Source organism: Grampus griseus (genome assembly GCF_964374135.1).
Source record: "Grampus griseus genome assembly, chromosome: X".
NCBI lineage: Eukaryota > Metazoa > Chordata > Mammalia > Artiodactyla > Delphinidae > Grampus > Grampus griseus.
In genome coordinates this window covers 103131353-103146766 of record NC_138999.1, presented here as the reverse complement: position 1 = coordinate 103146766, position 15414 = coordinate 103131353, and the positions used below count along the sequence as shown (strand labels likewise).

The following is a 15414-nucleotide window of genomic DNA, read 5'->3' as shown; positions in this document are numbered from 1 at the left end:
TGGAGTTGCATACTTGGTGGTTTCTAAGAAGCTGGATGCAAGGAATAAGTCCTTCATGCTAAAGAATATCTCAAAACCCACATGTCAAACATGGTCTTTCTTTGTAAGACCCTACTTACTTTTATTTATAAAAAGCTTGATAGCTGTTTTACAAGCCTCCTGCAATTTAGAGGTGAGGCAGGGTGCCATTTCTTGAGGCCCACACATAGGGCTCCAGGAAAGGGTAGCACAAAATTACAGTTGCCAGTGAGAAAGGTAGAATGTCCAGGATGAAAATAAACCTAATAATCTGGGCCCATTTAGAGTAAAAGGTGTGGTATACTTCAGTTCTCAGTTTTTCCCACCTGGGTACCACTTAATGTCGAGGAGGAGGTAGCTGAGAAGGTCCTTCGCCAAAAGGATGAAATTTTTTTTTTTTTTTAATTTTTGACTACGTTGGGTTTTCGTTGTTGCGCGCGGGCTTTCTCTAGTTGTGGCGAGCGGGGGTTACTCTTCGTTGTTGTGCGCGGGCTTCTCATTGTGGTGGCTTCTCTTGTTGTGGAGCATGGGCTCTAGGCGCGCGGGCTTCAGTAGTTGTGGCACGTCGGCTCAGTAGTTGTGGCTCACGGGCTCTAGAGCGCAGGCTCAGTAGTTGTGGCACACGGGCTTAGTGGCTCCGTGGCGTGTGGGATCTTCCCGGACCAGGGATCGAACCCGTGTTCCCTGCATTGGCAGGTGGATTCTTAACCACTGCGCCACCAGGGAAGTCCCAAAAGGATGAAATTTTGTTGATTTACTACTTACCCTTAAAATTTTTGCAAAATTTGCCTCCTACTCTGTAATGTATCTGGTTTGTTTTAATAGAAAAGGGTTTAAGATTGCCTACCATCAGTGTAAAATGAATACTCCAGAAGATGTGCCATGTCTTTCAATGGCTTTGATGACCCCAGCACAGGGCTGTATACACCCCCTGCCCCCAGGGTACCCATATCCCGCATATCCCATTTTTAGTAAGCATCAGTATGGTAGAAAGTACATTAGATGTGGAGCCAGAAGACTTGGGTTTGAGTTGAGACTTTTGTATTTTTTAGCTCTGTGACATTGAACAAGTCACTTGGTCTCCCTGACTTTGGAGACTGTTTTAAAAATGCATGTATACATGTGAAACATTGAAAAAGTCAGTGTATCATACTCCTATTTGGTATTTATAGTGACCAGTACCTTATGGATACATGATCACTAAACAACAAACTTTCCCCCCATTTTAGCTAAGTATGTAGATTCAAAGCTTCGCGCAGGCAACAAAGAAGCTACAGATGAAGAACTTGAGAAAATGTTGGATAAGATTATGATTATATTTAGATTTATCTATGGTATGTATTTTTGTTTTAATATTTTTCTTTTAAAACAAAGCACTCAACAGAGAAACTAGCGAGTATAACCAACCTAGAAGGTATATTTATTTGGGGGTTAGCTATTTAAAATTCTGTTACATTCCTTGCATTTAATTTATTGGGGTACTTGAGGAATGTTACTTAATTGCCTTGTGCTTTGACTTTTCCACTATTAAGAGCCTTGAATTTTGCTACTTGTTTTAATCTCTAGAATATTGATGCTAAAGCTACTAGTTGACTAAAGCTTTTCTAAAGAAAAGTTAATTCAGTCTTAATTCTTTACAGCAAAGAACTTTTGAAAGGTTTGGCACAAAAACCTACCTCTAATGTTTCTTGCATTTAGCAAACTTGGATAAAATCTATAAATTTAAATAACTTGGAGTAATGGTGCGATTTATTAAGCACTTTGAGTCAATTTTGTCAAAACCTTATATTGGAGTATTATGAGAGTTGTGTTTTATTATTTAACATAGGCAAGGATGTTTTTGAAGCCTTCTATAAGAAAGATTTAGCCAAGCGCCTGTTAGTTGGGAAGAGTGCATCTGTGGATGCTGAAAAATCAATGCTGTCCAAACTTAAACATGGTATGTTTGTCATTCTTTCTGTTCCTTTTCTTCTTTGATTTCTGAGAGAAAATGTTAGCTTAGTTTTTAAAACTCTTTCAGTCAGTTGCCTCTTTTGTTAATCATTGTATGTTCGTATGATAAAAACGTAAATTGAGTAAGCTCATTAGGTTTCCAACCTATTTACATATCCAGAGCTGTTGTGATTTTTTTTTTAAATAAAGCATTGTTCTTTTATTATTTGTATAAAAGTTTCCCATTTATCTTATGCCTAAGTAGTAGATAAGGTTACTACAGGATTAAAGATTTGACTCTGAATTAGTGGGGCATACACTTTGGGGTAAGGATTTTTTGTTCTTATGAATAGTTACAGATCATATTTCATGCTAAAGTAAGTTTTATATTTCATGTTTTCAATTCTAAATTCTGTGTTTTTACCACTTTAAAATACTGTAAATGTACAAACATCTTTAATAGAATGTGGAGCTGCTTTCACCAGCAAACTTGAAGGAATGTTTAAAGACATGGAACTTTCTAAAGACATCATGATTCAGTTCAAACAGGTAAAAGTGAGTTAAACTCTTACTTAATTCCTCCAACTTAAATGTATTTAGTTATCTCCTTACTTTGGTTTGTACTGAAGAGGATAAATAGAAACATGTATTTGTTATAAATAATTCATAGCAACTTAGATGATAGTCACAGTAGAGGAAAAAAATCACAAATGAAATGTAAGTATATTTGACCTACTTCAAAATTTATTCTCAGTATACACCCAAGATAACACAAAAATAGAAATAAAATGTATTGAACAGAAGTAAGGACAAGAAAAGCTGTAGCTAGTGAGAACAGGGCTTCTAGCATCTAATCGCTGTTGGTGAGTTTGCATATTCAAAGCTGGTGATGGGGAGGGAGGAGAAGTGATAGAGTGGTTGTATAAGGCCTTTAGGGACATTGGGAATGAAAAGCTAGATCCATAGTTTTGCAGATGTTGGTAGAAGCTGGTTTTAAATTTTTGAGATTATAGGTAATAGTGATAGCAAAGTAGATTTTCCTCTCCTAGGGTTTTAATAATGACTTCTTTACCACTATATTGCTATGGTGGGAAATGAGAGTGGAAGACTCGAGAAAGATCAGGGTCAGTAGGATCATGGGCCCTGTAGTAGCTACAGAATAGGGTTTATTTGCTTTGCCCTTTCCCCTTCTTCCTTCCCCATTTCAGGCCACCCCCTGCAAACAGGCAGTGGAGCAGATGAAAAACCAGAGACTTGGGCTGGCTGGTGGGGTGAGGAATGGGGGTTGCTGCCAGGTTTTCTAAGCCACACAGGGGTCTCCAGAGATGGGAACTGCAGGTGGTATGGGGAAAGGAATGGAGAAGAAATCCTGTAACAGCCCAGTCATATGTGAGAAATTATTTATTTAAGTCGTTAATGCCTCTAACAGAGTCACGTGATCTTTGTGTGCCATTGTAGCAAAATGTTACCCAGTGTACTTTTCTAGTGCACTTAATATAGGCTTCATTTATAGTCCTTTTAATAGTTGCCTTTTATTTTAAAGATCGTCAGTATTCACATGTAGTTTTGTAATGGGGAACTTCTTAAATGGGTCATTATTATGGCATGAAATGTATGCACTTTTATTTTTTAAGATCTCAGTGTGTGTGTTGATCTTATTGTAGTATATGCAGAACCAGAATGTACCTGGGAATATTGAATTAACTGTGAATATCCTGACGATGGGTTATTGGCCAACATATGTGCCTATGGAAGTTCATTTACCACCAGAGGTAAGAGTTGCTGTTTAGGACTTGAGTTATAAGCATAGAAATACATGACATTTCTATTTTGCTTATCATTGAAAAATATGTAGTTTTTTAAAAGTTTGTTGTCAGTAAGCACGCCACCACCAAATGTCAACTGTTTTTAATACTTTACTCTTTTATTTATATTACTCTTGTACTTATATCATTAGAGCATAGCTAAAGATGCCAAGTTTCTGAGTTCAGGGCCAATTTGCTTGACTCTTCTTTCAGTTCCCCAGATTGTACCCATCACTCTGCCCAGCTCTCAAAAATTCTTGTCCGTATATCACCTGGGGGTTGGACTGCTGAGTGATGGATGCTTGAGTAAATCCAACCTAACTCCTGGGGAAATGTCTTAACCCAGGACTGAAGCTTAGAAAAGGGTTAAGGCTAGAGAGATAGATACTGAGAGTCCTCCATGGAGATAATCATGGAAGCCCAGGGAGCAGATCTCCCTCATTAAGAGGGAGAATGTGGAAACAGGAAGAACAGGCCTAAGGCAGAACTTTGAAAAAGGCTTACATTTGGTAGGTGGTAGGAAGAGGTACCTGTGAGGGAATCCAATGAAGAAGCAATGATGAGATAAAGGAACCAGCATGTTGCAGAGACATAGAAGACATTGGAGATGAATGTTTCAAAAGAGGGGATGATAAATTGTTGCAGACAGATCAGAGAGTGTAAAGACTGATTAATGCCATTAGATTTGGTGGTTATTACCTTACATCAAAGTGATCAGTGGACCTGCTCTGTATAGTCTTTAAAACTTCCAGAAATTTTTACACCAGATAAATATAAAAAGTGGTGAACGTGATATTGGATACAGAGCTTAAATAAAGTTTTGTTTTATTTATTGTAGATGGTAAAACTTCAGGAGATTTTCAAGACCTTTTACCTAGGCAAACATAGTGGCAGGAAACTTCAGTGGCAGTCAACCCTAGGACACTGTGTGCTAAAGGCAGAATTTAAAGAGGTAAGTGGATGTTCCCCAAACTTAGTTTTCACCTTCATCTTTGATATTAAGGTCATCCCTCTTAATTTGAAGGTTTAAGGTGTTTTATAAATTTGTCCTGAATATCTGCATGAGATAGTGATAGCTTGTCACAGCCCTGTGTATATTATAAGAATGTGGTCTTTTCCACTGTTGATTGGGCCCTGCTGCAAAACCAAAACCAATAACCCTTTTCTCCCACACCCTTTCCCCACCTGTGGATGCAAAATTCATGCTGCCTCTTCTTTTTTTAAAATTTTATTTATTAATTTATTTATCTATGGCTGTGTTGGCTCTTCGTTTCTGTGCGAGGGCTCTCTATAGTTGCGGCGAGCGGGGGCCACTCACTATCGTGGCCTCTCTTGTGGCGGAGCACAGGCTCTAGAGCGCAGGCTCAGTAGTTGTGGCACATGGGGCCAGTTGCTCCGCGGCATGTGGGATCTTCCCAGATCAGGGCTCGAACCCGTGTCTCCGGCATTGGCAGGCGGATTCTCAACCACTGCGCCACCAGGGAAGCCCCCACGCTGCCACTTCTTGACAGGAAACTTCTTTTCTTGTTGCTGGGAGCTAGAGAATAGAGTGGGCGTTAAGGGGAACAGTTCTTATATCAATTTCAAAAAATCCTACAGCTTTTCATGACTAATCTGAATCAGAAGAGTTGAAAATGCATTGAAATAGTGATTTCTTGTTGCTCATGATAAATATCTGTAATGACACATAAAACCGAGTTATTAATTTTCATTACTTTGTTGTTTTAATTATAAGGCTTAAAAAAAGACCTGTAGAAAGGTCACCCAATCCTTCCTCCTGTTTTAGGTAGGATCACACCTAAACCCTACACTGAACATACTGGCCTTTCTGGATAATGTTAATCCGAGTTTCTAAATCCACTAATTGAAAAATGCTTTTCCAGTAAGAGATTAGTTATTCGATTAATTTTCATGCAGTTTTTAAAAAAATGATGGCTAAACACTGTTGTTTCTCCAACAGGGTAAAAAGGAACTCCAGGTCTCTCTTTTTCAAACACTGGTGCTGCTAATGTTTAATGAGGGAGAAGAGTTCAGTTTAGAAGAGATCAAGCAGGCTACCGGAATAGGTTTGTGTTGAATCGTTTGATTAGCATGCATTTTTCGGTGTCCACTATGTACACTCCACTTGGTTAAGAGCTCTGGGGGACTATAAAGGGATAATCCCCCTCCTCAGCACTTACAACCATGGGGAAAGGGAGAAATGACAATTTCACAACCAATAAGTACCAATCTGTGGTGCTGACAGAGTGTGTTAGGAGTTCAGTGAAGCAAGAGATAACTCTGGACTGGCACAATTGGGAAAGCCTTCATGAAGGAGGTAGGACTTGGGCTGGGCCTTCAGATTTAAGTTAGGGAGAAGGCATATTTTGCAAGAGGAAATACCATGAGAAAAGGCGTGGAGGAAGGAATCAGCACAGTGTGGGCAGGAGTCATAAAAAGTTTAACTGCAGCATGGAGTAGTGAGATACAAAGTTAGATAAGTAAGCTATGGAGAGCCTTACAGATCTAGCAAGTGAAACATACATTGTAGGATCTCAAGTGTGTGACATATTGGAAGTGACTTATTTGGGCAGCTTGCCTATAATCAGTAGATAGTAGGGCAGCTTGAAGGATGAAGAGATTCCAGTCCAGAAGCTAATGGGGTAATTCAGGCGTAAAGTGATAACGAGCTTAGACTAGAATGAGGCCAATGAGAAGAGATGAAGCATCTCTAAGGAAGCAACTACTAGATATGTGGAGGATGCAGGAGAGGGAAGAGTTAAAAGATGATTCCAGGGTTTCTCAACAGAGGAGGTTGGTAGATTCATAACTAACAATTGGAAAGAAAACAGTTTTATGGGGAAGATGATGAATAAAACGTTGGACATACTAAAATTGATGATAGTAAAAGAGCCAGCTGGAGGTATCCTTTAAATGTAGGACTGGGGAAAATGAGATGTCATTTCTGAAGATGTGGTGGTTATTCACTCGGAATGATAACTGAAGCCTTTAGAGGACGACCAGGAAAAAAGCCATTGGATAGGACAAAGAGGAAGTTGTTCATGATCTTGGGGAAAAAAGGAAACAGTTTTATTAGACGGGTGAGGTAGAAGCTAGATTGAGGTTGAATGTAGCTGTGCGTGTTGATGAGTTAGTAACAAATAACTAAGCCACTCTTTCTTCTTCAGAGGATGGGGAGTTAAGAAGAACACTGCAGTCATTGGCTTGTGGCAAAGCTAGAGTTCTGGCGAAAAATCCAAAGGGTAAAGATATTGAAGATGGTGACAAGTTCATTTGTAACGATGATTTCAAGCACAAACTTTTCAGGATAAAGATCAATCAAATTCAGATGAAAGAAACGGTATTTCTTTTGCATTCTCCTCATTCTAATGTACTGGAATTATATATGTTCATAATAAATATTTATAAAGAAGGTTTTAGCCTAGAATACTACCACTAACATTAACATTATCTATGCCTATATCTAGCTCAGTGTATTTCAGTATTTGATTTTGCAGATTTTGAGGGGGCGGGGGTGTACACAATTGGGCCTGATAGTTTTATATCCTGCTTTTTGTGTGTTTAAATTAAGACTTTAGAATTTTTAAAATTTATTTATTTTATTTATTTTAGGCTGCATTGGATCTTCGTTGCTGCTCGCAGGCATTCTCTAGTTGCAGTGAATGGGGGCTACTCTTCGTTGCGGTGCACAGACTTCTCATTGCGGTGGCTTCTCTTGTTGCGGAGCACGGGCTCTAGGCATGCGAGATTCAGTAGTTGTAGCACACAGGCTCAGTAGTTGTGGCTCGCGGGCTCTAGAGCACAGGCTCAGTAGTTGTGGCGCGTGGGCTTAGTTGCTCCGCGGCATGTGGGATCTTCCCAGACCAGGGCTCGAACCTGTGTCCCCTGCATTGGCAGGCAGATTCTTAACCACTGTGCTACCAGGGAAGCCCCAAGTCTTTAGAATTTTTCCATGCCATTAAGCATCTTTATAAAATGGCACATGGCCACACAATATTCTTTTACACAGCTATAATAATTTATTCAACCAATGTCCATTGTTGGGCACTAAATTCATAACTTCTTAGTATTGTAAATAAAACAGCAAGATACATCTCTGTACCTAAATCTTAATCTCTCTGATCCTTTCCTTACGAATTTACCATGGAAGTAGATTTTTTGGGTTAAAGAGTGTGAACATTTTAAGAGTCTGAATACGTTATGCCATTTTGTGTTCTAGAAAGATTGGACCAATTTACACTGTCTAATGTGAGTGCCTGTCTTACTGTGCCCTTGCCAGCACTAAAGATTATATTTTCTTTTTTTAATCTTTGCCAGCTTGCTTGGTGAAAAATTGGAAGGTTTAGTTAGTGTTTCTTTGATCAACAGTGAATATTTTGTTTGTTTTTACCATTTGAATTTGTAAGAGATTTTTATTAAGGAAACCAACAACTGCAGCATTTCCTGAAACCAGTTGGTTTCAATTCCAACAAGGTTTAATGCAGTACTTGAGAAAAAGTTTTATAATAGGGATAGAAGTCAGGGTCGCAAACAAGTTCCCGTCTCGTTAACATTCACATCAAAGGCGTGATATTCCCTTAGATTACTGTGTTATTTTAAAACGTGTGCTGTATCAGAAAGAAACTAACTGCAAAAAGCCGAAACTAGGGACTTCCCTGGCAATCCAGTGGTTAAGACTCTGCGCTTCCACTGCAGAGGGCACAGGTTCGATCAGGGGAATAAAGATCCCGCATGCCGAGTGATGAGGCAACAAAAAAGAAAAGCCCAAACTACTCTTTTAATTTAGGTGCTAAAGAGGAACATTCTTGCTTTAGCATTAGAATTGGTTAACTGACTTTTTTTAAACTGTGCGTTTCTGATTTATATATTACAAAATAAAAATTAATGAAAAATAATTTGGAACTTCCCTGGTGGCACAGTGGTTAAGAATCCGCTTGCCAATGCAGGGGACACGGGTTTGATCCCTGGTCCGGGAAGATCCCACATGCCGCGGAGCAACTAAGCCTGCGCACCACAACTACTGAGCCTGTGCTGTAGAGCCCGCGAGCCGCAACTACTGAAGCCTGCGCTCCTAGAGCCCATGCTCTGCAACAAGAGAAGCCACTGCAATGAGAATCCCACACACCACAACAAAGAGCAGCCCCCGTTCGCCACAACTACAGAAAGCCTGCACAGCAACGAAAATGCAAGGCAGCCAAAAAAATAAAATACAATAAAATAAAATGTTAAAAAAAAAGTTTGACTACTGGTTAGCTTAGCTGGTTAGTATCATACTTTGAGTCAGATGTCAGAATCGGTCACTTTTACAGATAAGCTAATGTCGTACAGAAATCTGGTCAATAACCTCTTGTGACACATTAAGATTTTGAGAAAAGAGTAAAAGAAAATGATAAATTCTGCATCAGCTGTTTCTCTTTCTAGAAAAGCAGCTCAAAGATGGTATTTTTCTATTAACTAATATTGGTGTTACTTCATTGATACAGGACATTAGGCCAGATAGGAGTTATGTTTGTAGGGTTTTTTCTGTCCTTGTCAGTATTTATAAGGTTTCTTTTGATAGTTCAGCATATTTAAAGCATTAACTGTGTCATGTCCCTAAAATGTACAATTTGTATAAGTAATCAAGTTTCACTTCAGGTACAGTTCCTAAGTTTAAAACTTTTTGTTAGGTTGAGGAACAAGCAAGCACCACAGAAAGAGTATTTCAAGACAGACAGTATCAAATTGATGCTGCAATTGTTCGAATTATGAAGATGAGAAAGACACTTAGCCACAATCTCCTTGTTTCAGAAGTGTACAACCAGTTGAAATTTCCAGTAAAGGTAGGTACTTCTGTATTTTATTATTGAGCTGCTTATATATAAAAAATATTGAATTTATTATATATAAAAATTAGATTTTTCAGACACAAGTCTTACAAACATAGAATAAAACCTCAAGACCATTTGGAGGGACAAAAGTTTTCATTTCTTATGCTCATATATATGATTCCAGAAAAACCTTTGTTGGCATATGTGGGCATCTGTGACAAAAGGGGAAAACAATTTATAAAAGCTCCTATACCTGAAAGTTTAGCTGCTAAGTGAGTCTTTGAAATTTTCAAGTTTATTCACGTTATTTTTTTGAGCTTCTTTGTTATTTTTGTTTCCTTTTTCTCCTTGAAATACCTAGCTATTTGACAGATTTGGTTATTTTAATTAAGTTAAATCTATTTAGTTAGCTTGTGTAAGTGTCCATTAAAAACTATACAGATAACTAGTAATCATTAGGCATCTTTTTTAAAGCTTAGCGGTAGTTCTGGCAAACAAATTAGTCGTCACATGGACATGTTCCATTATAAATGCCCAGTAATAAAGCGCCTTAGACAATGTGGTGTTGTACTGGACTGTATCTCATGTTTTAGAAGATTCCCAAACTCTTATGATGATAAACACTTCGTAAAGTTTGGATAGACTCTTGGCTGTTAGGGTTCTCATGAGCTTTGGGCCTAGGTAAGTTATTTCACCTCTTGAGCTTGTTTCCTCTTTTGTAAAATGGAGATGATAATAGTACTTATCTCTTAGGATTATTGTGGAGCTTAAATGAGATAATATATGTAAAACTTAGCACTGGGCCTGGCACGTAAGTGCTCATTAGCTGTCACTGCTAATAAGGTAGGCTTTCTCTCTCCTCCAAACCTAATACTGCCTTCTCATTACCACACTCTCACCCTCATGTTCTGCCTTAACAATCATTTCACCTCTAGCCAGAGAGATCACTAATGCTAGCTAGCTAGGGAAGGTAGAGGATCACTGTAATAAATATTGTGCTGATATTCTAGGTCTTTCACCATAATTAAGAGAAAGTCATTTTGATTTTCAAATCTTGGAATTCAAACTTCGGTGAAATTTTGGCTGCCCCATCAAACTACTTTCCCTTTTTACCTTTCTTGATCAAGTAGCCATTTTACACAATCTAAAAAACTGTTAGCAAGCAAGATTATATTGTCTTTATAGGCTAGATACAAAAGACAGTGGAATTTTGTTACCCAAGAGCTAAGAATGCAATCATGAGAATAAGCTATAATCTTTCTCAATGATTTTTCAACAAATAGGATTCAAAAATTCAAATCATTTATAGCAGGTAACAGTTAAACCTTAAACCTGAAATACGAAGATCTGAATTAGATGATACTTCACTTATCAAACCATTTGTTGTAGTATTCTTGTAAATAGTGATTTCCATAGTACATTTTTTATTTAATTTATAAATATGCAACCTGACTTTGAGAACCAGCTTTTGTCCAAATTTAGGGTCTACTTATTTTCTCAAACTATCTTGGCAAAACTAAATAGCATTCTGTTTCCTTAAACTATACTGTGTTCCTTTTGTGAAGTTATGGTAGTCTTTTGTATTTGTGCAGAGAATAGCTGGTTCTTAGAAGACCTCTTTAAAATAGAAAAGTAAAGTATTGTATAACAGTATGACAGGGGACTTCCCTGGTGGTCCAGTGGCTAAGACTCCCCGCTCCCAGTGCAGGGGGCCTGGGTTCAATCCCTGGTGACGGAACTAGATCCCACATGCCACAACTAAAGATCCTGCACTCAGCAACAAAGACCCCTCATGCTGCCGCAACTAAGACCCAGCACAGCCAGATAGATAGATATAGATAGATAGATAGGTAGATAAATAGATAAACAGGTAAATAAATAATATAAGATGTGACAGTGTATGTATAGTGTAAAAATATCTTTTAACCTGGTTTATTTTCATTATACTTTCCTCTTTAAAAAATCAAGGAGATTTAAAAAATAAAAATTAAAAAATATTAAGGAGATTAAATACATTAAATCAATGAGCCAAAACTGTTCTTTTGGGGTATTGGTAAATGGGCTTGAGCTAGTGATTATGAGCTTTGCACTGAAAATTTGCCTTCTCTTACAGCCTGCTGATCTTAAGAAGAGAATAGAATCCTTAATTGACCGGGACTACATGGAAAGAGATAAAGAAAATCCAAACCAGTACAATTATATTGCATAAAATGTTGGCCTTGGAGCATTTGGTGTCATAAACAGTAACCAGTGGATAAACTAACCTGTTATTATTTGACTTCTTTTATACTACCAATGACCAAATGAAGCAGTGTAATGGAAATAGTTGAGTGACTTTTCAGTGGTTAACATGCCCATTTAAAGAGTAATACTTACCTTTAAGAAGAATGTTGTTGAACTCTTTGCATGTTATTTAGTATGATGTGCAGAAAACTCTTAAGAAAGTACCTGGTCTTCATGATTCCTATTTGGAACTGGGGAAGAGGTCCCTATGGCTATTAAAAAAAAGAGGAGGGGGGTTCTTATACACCATTAATTATGAAGCAAAAGGTTTATTTGCTTAAAATGTCATTTAAAGATACTTAAACTGCATGCAAACTTTATTTACTGTACAGAGTTCTGGATGTATTTATCAAATAGAAAAACCACCCTGGACTTGGTTGTTCACCTGTTTTGTGATTTCCCTTGAAGAGAAAAATAAGTTGTCATAGCTATTGATATTTTACTAAGTAATGTTCTGTTACACTGAAAGGGATGTTTTTAAAAATTTTATTTGGAAACAAGTTTTCAAGCAGAGGGACAGTTGCTTACATAGTCTTGTATACACACATCCTAAAATGTTCCCATGGGATGTGTGTATATGGTTCAGCCCTGAGTTTACTGTGCTGATTAACAGGTACTTATAAAAATAGCTGAAATAGAAAATTGCTGGTCAGTTGTACTAGAAGAACATGGTAGGAGAGAAAAATCCAACTCTTTCTTCATATTAAAAATGAATATAATATGAACATCGCAAAAGAGACCAAAACCCACGTGTTGTGTAACTTTTTACAAGAGCAAAAATTCATAAACTAGTTTTCAACTTCCTTTAGACTTTAATGTTGTTTGGACAGTTTTGTCTTTAACTTGGACCAATTGTAGATTGTTACAGGCTTCCTGGGATTTAGCATTCCTATTTTCTCTACCAAAGTTTTTTTTTTGGAAGCACCTCAACTCTCCTTTTTGTTGGCATATAAGCATTTCCTTTCATCCGTATTTTAACTTCCTAAAGCCCTAGATAGAACTAGATCCTTCCTCATTTCCCCCATACACCCCCTAGTTGGGAATTTCAAATTCTGTATTATGCTGATCTTATTCCTTTCAAAATTGCTTGAAGATAAAGAGTTCTCATAGCCACTGGACACCTACCTTTCAGGTGAAAGGTCCTAGGATTGTTCATACATAGAAAATAGCAGAAGTATTGTTTTTCAAATTGATAATGTGAGTAAAAGTCTTCTCTTTTACCATCAGTGGTTTTTTGTTTTGGTGTTTGGGGTTCTGTTTTGCTTCCTTGTTTGTTTTTCCTTGAAGCTTTGAAGGGAATTGATCTTGGAGGAAAAGCAGAAATTTTGTTTTGATTTTTAAAAAAATCAGAACTGCTTTAATGCTTTTTCACCGCCATGGTCTCTCCCGTCGCGGAGCACAGGCTCCGGACGCGCAGGCTCAGCGGCCATGGCCCACGGGCCCAGCCACTCTGCGGCATGCGGGACCCTCCCGGACCGGGGCACGAACCTGCGTCCCCTGCATCGGCAGGCGGACTCTCAACCACTGCGCCACCAGGGAAGCCTGCTTTAATGCTTTTTTGCAGCAGTGTATTTCCTTGACTATTTGGAACCATTAAGAAGAATACCTAGGTCCTAACCCTCAACTGAGACTTTTGGCTCTTGTGTTTGCTATTGATTGTTTTCTTGAGTTCTCAAAGACCTGTGACCAGCTATTCTTTTTAAAGTTGCCTGTTTTCTTTATAACTACATCAAACTTACACACTGTTGTCCACAGTATGTGGTATTTAGAATGCCTTCCTAACTATTTTTGAGCAGCCATTGCCTGTATTTTCTTTTCTTTCTTTCTTTCTTTTTTTTTTTTTCGGTACGTGGGCTCTCACTGTTGTGGCCTCTCCCGTTGCGGAGCACAGGCTCCGGACGCGCAGGCTCAGCGGCCATGGCTCACGGGCCCAGCCGCTCTGCGGCATGTGGGATCTTCCCGGACCGGGGCACGAACCCGTGTCCCCTGCATCGGCAGGCGGACTCTTCAACCACTGCGCCACCAGGGAAGCCCTGCCTGTATTTTCTTAGAGCCTCCCTGGTTTCCTTAACTGAGCTTATCTGACAAGGAAATGCAGCTATTTTTTTGCCCTCTCTCCATACTGGACCATCTAAGTCAGTGTTCTAACTCATCCCTGATGGTCTGTGAGATACGTAGACTGTTCCACCAGACTCGATAATTACTCTTAAGGAATTTTTAGGTAGAATTGGTACCATTAGGAGACTCTTGGTGTTACCTTTGTTATCTTGAAAGCTGGTCCCTTCCCTGAGGCTCTTAATTTTTTGAAAACTTGATGCTATTTCAGCTGAAAAAATTGGTGAGACTATTAAACAAATTGAGGGGAGCTGTTTAAGAAATTGAAAAGTAATCGCAAACAACATTGGATAATTGTGACTTTCAGTTCTGTATCAGTTGAATTTTTGTGCTCTTTTCCCTGTGTACGTGGTGGTTCTATTTTTCTCCAATAAAACTTTTATTTAAAAAAAGTTTCTGGAGAAGATCTTTAAAATTCAAATATTGTAAGAATATTATAAAACCACAGAACTTAACATCTTCTTCCTAATGATTTCTTTAATGAATTCACAGTTGTCAATTTTGTTATTTTTTAAGTTTCTCTTTAATTTTTGTGGTGGTTTGATAGTAATGCTGTAGGAATATGGAGGGGAAGGTATGGTAACAGATGATTCCCAGGAATCCTCAAGGTGAGTATTTATTCTTAAATGTTCTATTTTAGAAAAATCAAGCACAAGTAGAAACATTGTTTCATCCAAATCCTCAGAATCAAGTAGTTTCATAAAGTCAGTATGAAACTAGTCTAGATTTAAGTTGAGAAGGATTGGTGTTAATTCTTTAAATACTTACTAGAATTCATGAAGCTATCTGGTCCTGGGCTTTCTTTTATGGGGAATTTTTTGATTATTGATTCAATCTTTTAATAGTTTTTTTCAGATTTTCTATTTCTTGAGTCAGTTTTAATATTTTGTCTTAAAATAACTACCCTGACTTTTGTCTAGTATTTGCTTGGTATATCTCTTCATTGCTTAACAGCCTTTTCTTATATTTTAGGTGTGTCTCTTCCATATTAGATGGATTTTCTCATCTTTCCCCTAATCTGACAGTTTGTCATTTTTTTCATAATACACATTTTTTTATTGAGGTATAGTTGAAGACAATTTCTGTCCTTTAACTGGAAGATTATATCCATTTGCATTTGTTTCTAACATCTTACTGGTTGCTCTTTATCTCTTCTAATTTTCTTTGCTTTTTCTTCTTTCTCAGCTTTAAAAAATATATATTGAGTTTTGTTTATTTTTTTATTCCATTTTCCCCACTACTTATTTGGAAGTTATATATTCTATTTCTTTTCTTTTACTGATTACCCTTGATATGTTAGCATATATGCTTAACAAAGTCAAAAATATCTAAATTTTCCTCCCAATTAATATAAAGATGTTAAAACACTTTAATACTGATCACCTCTCCCCCAACTTAACACAGTGTTGTTGTTCAGTGTTTTAGTTTTGTCCTCTTTTAAAAATGAACAC

At 37.8% G+C, this 15414-nt stretch overlaps 1 protein-coding gene across 2 annotated transcripts in view; it reads left to right on the top strand.

The window, feature by feature from the left end:
• CUL4B (cullin 4B) overlaps nt 1–14324 on the top strand; it is a 34495-nt gene extending 20171 nt beyond the window's left edge. Inside the window, exons 13-21 of one of the 2 annotated variants that reach the window (XM_082681356.1) lie at nt 1248–1352; nt 1847–1957; nt 2414–2499; nt 3615–3722; nt 4594–4707; nt 5716–5821; nt 6923–7095; nt 9425–9577; nt 11679–14324. In XM_082681356.1, the coding sequence (XP_082537482.1) occupies nt 1248–1352; nt 1847–1957; nt 2414–2499; nt 3615–3722; nt 4594–4707; nt 5716–5821; nt 6923–7095; nt 9425–9577; nt 11679–11774 (1052 nt within the window). In that variant the 3' untranslated portion in view covers nt 11775–14324. Of the gene's footprint in view, nt 1–1247; nt 1353–1846; nt 1958–2413; nt 2506–3614; nt 3723–4593; nt 4708–5715; nt 5822–6922; nt 7096–9424; nt 9578–11678 lie in introns of both variants that reach the window. The other variant, XM_082681355.1, reaches the window with a different exon arrangement.
• The last annotated feature ends 1090 nt before the right edge of the window (nt 14325–15414 follow it).